This window comes from Physeter macrocephalus, chromosome 11, assembly GCF_002837175.3.
Source record: "Physeter macrocephalus isolate SW-GA chromosome 11, ASM283717v5, whole genome shotgun sequence".
Taxonomy (NCBI): domain Eukaryota; kingdom Metazoa; phylum Chordata; class Mammalia; order Artiodactyla; family Physeteridae; genus Physeter; species Physeter macrocephalus.
In genome coordinates this window covers 49,900,024-49,908,035 of record NC_041224.1, presented here as the reverse complement: position 1 = coordinate 49,908,035, position 8,012 = coordinate 49,900,024, and the positions used below count along the sequence as shown (strand labels likewise).

At 32.1% G+C, this 8,012-nt stretch overlaps 1 protein-coding gene across 14 annotated transcripts in view; it reads left to right on the top strand.

The window, feature by feature from the left end:
- Nucleotides 1-8,012, top strand: part of ZNF280D (zinc finger protein 280D) — a 156,963-nt gene that overhangs the window by 38,893 nt on the left and 110,058 nt on the right. For 13 of the 14 annotated variants that reach the window (XR_003682152.2, XM_028496357.2, XM_024128737.3 and 10 more), the window contains 2 exons: nucleotides 1,393-1,563; nucleotides 1,706-1,815. Coding sequence is in view for 13 of the 14 variants with exons in the window: in XM_028496357.2 (XP_028352158.1) it covers nucleotides 1,393-1,563; nucleotides 1,706-1,815 (281 nt within the window). In the remaining variant the exon portion in view is untranslated. Of the gene's footprint in view, nucleotides 1-61; nucleotides 155-1,392; nucleotides 1,564-1,705; nucleotides 1,816-8,012 lie in introns of those variants that run through there. The other variant, XM_055087978.1, reaches the window with a different exon arrangement.

Here is an 8,012-nt window from a genome sequence, read left to right as displayed (position 1 = left end):
ACGCGCAGGCTCAGCGGCCATGGCTCACGGGCCCAGCCGCTCCGCGGCACGTGGGATCCTCCCAGACCGGGGCGCGAACCCGGTTCCCCTACATCAGCAGGCGGACGCGCAACCACTGCGCCACCAGGGAAGCCCGTGTTGGTTGCTTTTAAAAGTAAGTTAAGATATGAAATTTTTTTAGTAATGATAATAGCTTTCATTTATTATTGAATGCCTTCTTTGTACCAAATATTGTGTTCGGTGCTTTAAATACAGTATCTTACTTGATCTTAAAAGCGCTGTGTAAAATAAGTTATTGTAACTCTTACTTTGTAAAAGAACAAACTGAAGCTCAGAGAAGTTAATTAAATAAGTTAAGAATACATAGCTATCAGTGACAGAGCCTGGATTTGAATTTATCCTGTCTGGTTTAAAAGCCTGGAATATTTCTAGTGTATTTACTGCTTCTACTTTTAGTGTACAGTTGGGAGCATTAAAATATGATGTGCAGTTTTAAAATCCTTGTTACCCAGCCTAGTTATAGCCTAAATATCCCCATTTCCTTTGCTAATGCTCTGAATAAGGCTAAAATCCTTTAGCAAAAAGGTTATAGTTTTAAAACTAAGACTTCATTTAGGAATGAAATCCCTGTAAAAACAAAATTTTATGCAGAAGTCTAATAAATAAAATATAAAAGAAGAGTTTCTCTGTCAGACACACCCAGTGTATTCCCTAAGAGGAGCCCATTAAGCTCTGGGGAAGATAATTTGAAAACCATAGTATAATACTAACTCCTTCTATTATGAACCCTTTCACATGAATCAATGAGGTTTTATCATTCAAGATTAGTAGTTTCCACTTTGTATGTAGGAATAAATGGATAATATAACCTAAAGCCAGGAGTAGGCCACCTCTTAGTTAGGTGGACAAAACTAACTTTTCATTAGACATTTTAAGTCATTAAATAAAAAGCTTCTAAAGTGTCTCTCTAAATTTTTGGATTTTTTTTTTTAAACAAACTCACTCACTTAAGCATCTAACGTTAATTCATTTGTGGGAACCCTGGCATATTCTTTGTGCTTTAACTTTTTTTTTTTTTTTTTGCTTGCTCTGCCTTCTTTCATAATAGCTGTTTATATATTTCTTTATTTGAAGTTATATTTAGTATTGTCTTATATAGAAAAGTATTTTATGAATAATTTGAATATATATATAGTATGTAATAGATATTTATAGTTTCTTTATATCCCCTAACTTTTGATCACATCAATTTTTGTCATTGTTTATTGTTATTTGTATGATGTGATAATTCAATTATATTACATTTAATTTCACTCCAAAGTATTTTTACTTAGTTGTAAGCAATGTTCTAAAGTTTTTAAACATATTTTCTCACTATTTAAATCATTATAGGTATGAATGAAAGTTCATTTTTATCAAAACGTCCTTCTACTTCTGAAGTAAACAGTGTTAATCCAAAAAAGTCTAAACCCAGTGAAGGTGTTTCTGGAACAAATTCCTCAGCTGTATTTTCTTCAGTTAAATCTCTTTCAGTGACATCTCCCCAGGCTATGCCATCAAAAGGTAAATATGAAATGTGGCATATAAAAAAGAAATTATAGTATTTATATATGAATTATAGAAATTGTAGTACAGACTATCAGTAGTGATTATTGAAGGTTAAAAAGTGATGAATTTTGAATCATATATTTTGAATTTATTTTAGGTACAAATATCTCATCAAATCAATCTAAAAATGGAACACCTTTTCCAAGAGCTTGTCCAAAGTGCAATATTCATTTCAATCTTTTGGATCCTTTGAAAAATCACATGAAGGTAAAACTTTTTCAAAATTTAATTTTAAAAAGGTTTGCAAATCCCTAAAAATATTGATTGATTTGCAGTAAATAATGATTTGTTCAGATATTTAGATAAGAAATATTCTGATATTGGTATTTACATATGTTAGGTATAAGTTTATATTCATAATGATTGTCTTTATATAAGATTTTAAAATTTCTTCTGAATCATCAAATTTAAAAAATTAAGTTCATATACAATATAATGTCTGCTTATTGTATTCTAATTTTAAATGAAAATAATGCATTTTTCAGAATATCTTATTTACTAGCTTATGCATACTTGAAACTTCTTAAAAATAGGCATTTTATTATGTGTTTAATATTTCATATAAGTTAACAGTTCCTTTAGTTATCTTTTTTGTTCATACTAACATGTGCATGTCATGTTACACAATGAAAATCTAAGTTTTACTTTAATTTCAGCACTCAGACATAAAGTCCAAATAATGGAGGATTTTATATGAAATAATTGTTTTAACTTAGTCCAGAATATAGTTTGTGTAATTGTTATAAATTAATTTGAGCTTTTTATTGGTATAAGAAGCTCCTGAAATTAGATTTTAAGAAATTTTCAAAGTACAAATGAAAGAGGAGGTTTAGGTAACACTTCACTTAAAATATTTTGGTAGATATTACAGTACCCTGCTGTGTCTATGGACAGATAGCCTGTTTTCCTCTTCTGTGCCTGGTATAAATGCAAGGAAGGGGGAAAGAGACAAGAAAAAAGGCAGTGTAGATCATATGCAGAAAAGAAGGAAGGAGAAGGATGCAATGGTAAAGAAATATCTAAGGAAAAGTTTCAGAGATTGCTCACTGTTTCAGGGATTGACAAATCTTTTTTGAAATTCAGTATTACACAAAAAAAGTAGAAAAAAATAAAGGAACTTTTAAATTTCAAATATAGTCTCTTTATTTAAATACAAAACTCTATTTGGTCTGTGACTACTTCTAGCTCACAGTATGTGCTCCCTGATAATTGCACTTTGTGGTTTGTTCTTATATGAGAATTAACCTGTACAGTGCTTTCAGTTTTCCTATTTATGTAATATTTTGATGAGATGCCTGATGTTTTTTCATGTTTTGCATTTTGGACATAGGGAAAAAAGAAAGGGCTAAATTCTTTAGTTATCTTTAGTTATTTGAATAGGTAATAGTCATATGATTCAAAATTGAAAAGTTTACAAAGGCATACAAGTAAAAACTCTTATCCCTGTCTCTTATTTACCTGTTTCCCAGTATGACTCTCAAAGAAAATAATTTTTATTAGTTTGTTTTCTATCCTCCCTGGTCTTCTTTCTGCATAAACAGGTGAACACAAGTGCTCTTACTTCTTTTCTGTTTTGTGTGCAAGCTGTAGCACATTATAGATACTGTACCTGGTGAGACTGGCAATCATTTTCCAAAATGTAGCTTTACTTCCAAAACATATTATAGCATTGTTTGTGATTACTCATATTAGAAACAATCACAACTTCATATAATATTCATATAATAAAACACTATGCAGCATTTTTAAAAAGGATGGAATCTCTAGAATGATGATATGGGAAGATAGCTCTAAGACATATTATTGAACTAAGTTGAATATAATATTAATAATTTATTATATTCCTTTATATCATAAAGAAATCTTAGAGAATAGTCACCAAATCTCAGACAGGGAAGTATAAAATTATGGAGACTTTATGTTCTAGATTATGCATTTTATACATAAATTATAATTTACAATAATAATTTCTATTTTGAAAAAAAGATTTTTAGATTATTTGTAAATGATTTTTTTGCTTTTATTATAGATAAGTAGATGACTGTACCACAGAAATAATGTTTTCTTTCAATGAAGAATACCTAAAACATAATTCAAATATGCTGCAATAATAAGAACAATATACTTACCTGAGACCATGTGAGACTACTAAGCTTTAAATACGTTATTTCATTTAATCCTTAGAAAATTCTTTGATATAGACATTATTCTCATTGTTTTATAACCAGTTAATTGGCATAACTGGTGTTCAAACTTTTAATGGTAAAAAGCTCAAGTTTTCCCAACTACTTATTATTATTCCCCTTTTGACAAGTGTATGGGCTATTTAACTTGAAGATAGGTACGTTATTTCTTTTTTAGGGAATTTGATATTTATCAACCAGATCTAGCTTATTAATTACATTATTTAGATTTCTATAACTTAACTTATTTTTTTGTTTACTTGCTCTGTCATGGATTGAGAAATACCACATCTCAATCCACATCTTTCACCCCCAATATATTTTTCTGATGTATTGCAATTCTGTTTTAAGATTGTTGCTATTGTTTGTGATACAGATGAATCTCTTTTATAACTGTATTGTGAATGCATCCTTTAGCATTTTTATAAAATGTCCTTTTTTGTCTTAAAGTTTAATGCCTTTTAGGCTCACAACCCTTGTTTTGTTCTGGTTTCTATTTGCCTAGTGTATTCTTTGTTTATCCTTTTATTTTCAACCCTTCTGAGTGGCTTTGTTTTAAGTATGCCTCTTGCTTTAAGCAGAAAGTTGTGATCCTATAGTGAAAATCTTTTTTGTTTCAGTAGTTGAGTTAAATTTACTTATTTTCATAGATGTGATAGGTTTATTTGATCTTGGTTCTGTCACAATTTTTTGCTAACTCTTTTCTTCCTCTCTCTCTCTTTCTTTCTTTCTTTCACTATGTGGTTGTTTTACATGTATGTAATTTGGGTTTTTAGGAAAGTTGTATTTTTGTTTTCCTTTTTATCCTTCTAATTTTAATGTTAATATAATTCCAGTAGTCTTCTATTCCTTTGGCTATTCTCTATTATTAAAATTGATTAAAGTAGCATTAAATTTCCTATTCTTAATCCCATCCTTACCTTCTCCTCTCCTACTGATTTTAGTCAATATTATCTTTCTGAGTGTACTGTTTCTTTGTACTATTGAAAATGCTCATACCTGCACTTCTTTATTTGGTAGCTCTAAATTATATTCCTTGATGTACTGCTACCATATGTGAAGCAATCTATGAACTCTCTTGACCTCATATTTATTGTCCTTTTACCTCCTTTCAGTTTTTATTTGTTGGTTGTATCATTTTTCCATTGTCAGGGCATATGACATTTTCATTCAGTTTTCTTAACCTTATTTCCATATTTGTTTTAATCCTTTTCCACAGTAAATATATTCAGTGCTCATCACCAGTCTTTTTGTTGTGGTTCCTTTGGTTATCTCTTGTTTGACTAAAGTTCATCCCATAGTAATTTCCTCAGGAAGGGCCTGAGAACAGTATTCTTTGAGTTCCTTCATGTTCAAAACAGTTTGACTATAGTCCATTCATGAAAGACAGTTTGGCCAGATATAAAGTTGGATCCCACTTTGAGGATCTTGTTGGTGTTGCTTTTGTTTTACAATATCTAATGTTGTTGTTAAGAATTTGGGATAAGCTTGAATTATTTTGCCCTTTATAAATGATTTGCTCTTTTTGCCTGGCTGTCCAGAGGATTCTTTATTTTGAAAGACTGATAATTCTACAGTGACTTCATGTTGAGAATTTTGGATCAGTCTTCTCTGACATACAGCATATTCTTTCAGCTTGTAAATTTGTGTCTTCCTTTATTTTAGTGCAGTTTTCTTGATTTGTATCTTTAAATTCCATACTATTGTTTTGTTGTTTGGGGGGCTGGGTGTTGTCCAGTACTCATTTGTTCATTTGTTCAATGTCCATTGTCTGGCATATTTGTGATTTTTTCCTAATCCTTTTAATTCTTTCTCTCTTCCCTCTTCTCCTCTCCTCTCCTCTCCTCTCCCCTCCCCTCCTCTTCCCTCTTTCTTTTAATTTACTTGGCTTTTCTCATTTATTTTATTTTCCAACATCTGTTCACCAGTGTACTTTTCTAATTTGTGTTTAGCTATCTGGTTTTATTTTTTTTCCTCTACTTTTACTCTTGATTTTGCCACTCTTTATGTCTTCTTTTTGTCTTGCCATCTCTTCTTGCTTTTTGGTCTTCCAAATAGACACAGTTGCTTCATTAAGTTTTTTTAAATTAATGGCAAAAATTTTAGCCCCTATTTTAATCTGCATCTGCTCTAAGGTGTTCTTTTGAGAATTTTACACTTCCTCAATTTATCTTAAAGTATTTTTGTTTAGATGTAAGTTCCTATCATATTGAACAAGTTAAATTTTCTTGGGTTAGTTGTTTTGTACAAAGCTCCTTTTGGGAAGCATAGGTTGCCAGGATAATCTTACAGCCCATTAGCTGGTTTATACAACTTCTTCCTGTAAGTGTAACTTGTGTGTCTGATTTTATATGTAGCATTCCTTTTCTGTTTCTCTGTACTGAATGAGGTCTGAGGAATTTCTGCCGTCCTTCTTGCTCCAGCTCCTACACTTGATTTTGCAAACAAAGAACATAGATTTGCACTTCATGATGTGTATTTCACCTTAGAATGTATGTTTTCCTGACACTTTCTAAGGTCTGTTAACATTGGGTTCTTTTGACTTCTCTGGTCTGCTTCCAGCTGCCTGTCTTCTGCCTGATCTGGCTGCTTTTGGTAGTGCTTTCATATGTTGTGGAGTCTGTGGAGTCTATCTGACTTCGAGTTTTAATGAAAATTAAATTTTTGGAATTTGGTTGTTGTGGTTTTTTGGATGTATCTCACAAGGAGAAGGGAAAAATGTGGACTTATGTAGGATGACCATATGGGAAGGTTTTTTTTACTATTTAAAAATGGTACCCCTTCTTTGCTCTGGAAATCCCATCTAAATTTTTAGGTACTAACAAAGCAACAGAACATGGTGTATCTATTGGGAGGAATAAAGATTAGAATGGTGTTTAGATGTTATCTACTGTTTGTCAAATTATAGTATATGGCATTAAAGTGTTTAATATTTGCAGAATGACTAACCCAGGAAATAAGGGATGAACCTGGGGTTACGGTGAAGGGCTAGAAGCAAAAGGGTACTAGGGCTGAATAAAAGGTGACCGGTTAGTGTTGGGCCATAGCTCAGCCATGCCATCCATCACTTGTTCTGTCTTACCATAAAACTTTAAATCTAAGCCTAGTTCTCATTTCTTAACTTGCTTTCTTGCTTTTTGGATATTTTCTGTAAGATACTTTCCTCTCAATTACTAAATCCCCCAGCCTTCTTCAGTGCACCTCATCCATTCTTGGTTGTCAGTGGTTTATCATTCAGCTATTTTATAGGAATATGAAACATTGTTTAAAGGATATTGTGAATGAGATTTGCATGTTTATTTTTAAAATCTGGTCCTATCTTGCTTTTCTGTAGAACAAAAAAGAAAATGGAAGAACAGCAAGCAATTTATCGTCTATAATGCATTTATGAGTATTTTAGAGTAACAAACGTTTATAGATGTACTAAATTAGACATTTCTGGAGAATATAAACCTTGCAACACACTCTACTGTAGATTACATAAGATTATTTTATAGATTTCAGAAGAGAATCAATTATCAAATATGACTCAGAGTAACTCCTACAGTCTGAAAGCCAGATTTAATGTTTGAGTATATAAGATTTTCCACATTTCTAATTAGTGAGACTATTCTGTATTATGTCATTTTGTGCATTATAATTTTTTCCAATTGATGTTTGAGATCATCCCTATAGTAAAGCTGCAGATAAGATGAGGAATTTTGTCTATCAAAATGATGTTACTGATACACATCATTTGTAGTAAGACATATATTAAATCATTTTTCTAATAGCACTGGTGAGTTTACTCTGACTTATCCTTTTCTCCATTTGTCCTTAAAGTCAAAAACAACACTTTTAGACTTTAGCTTTCTAAAGTCCTTTGTAACAGTACGACTTTTTTTTTTTTTTTTTAATAAATTTTATTTATTTATTTATTTATTTTTGGCTGTGTTGGGTCTTCGTTGCTGCGAGCGGGCTTTCTCTAGTTGCGGCGAGCGAGGGCTACTCTTTGTTGCAGTGTGTGGGCTTCTCATTGCAGTGGTTTCTTGTGTTGCAGAACACGGGCTCTAGGTGCTCGGGCTTCAGTAGTTGTGGCTCTCAGGCTCTAGAGTGCAGGCTCACTAGTTGTGGTGCATGGGCTTAGTTGCTCCGTGGCATGTGGGATCTTCCCAGACCAGGGCTCGAACCCATGTCCCCTGCATTGGCAGGTGGATTCTTAACCACTGTGCCACCAGGGAA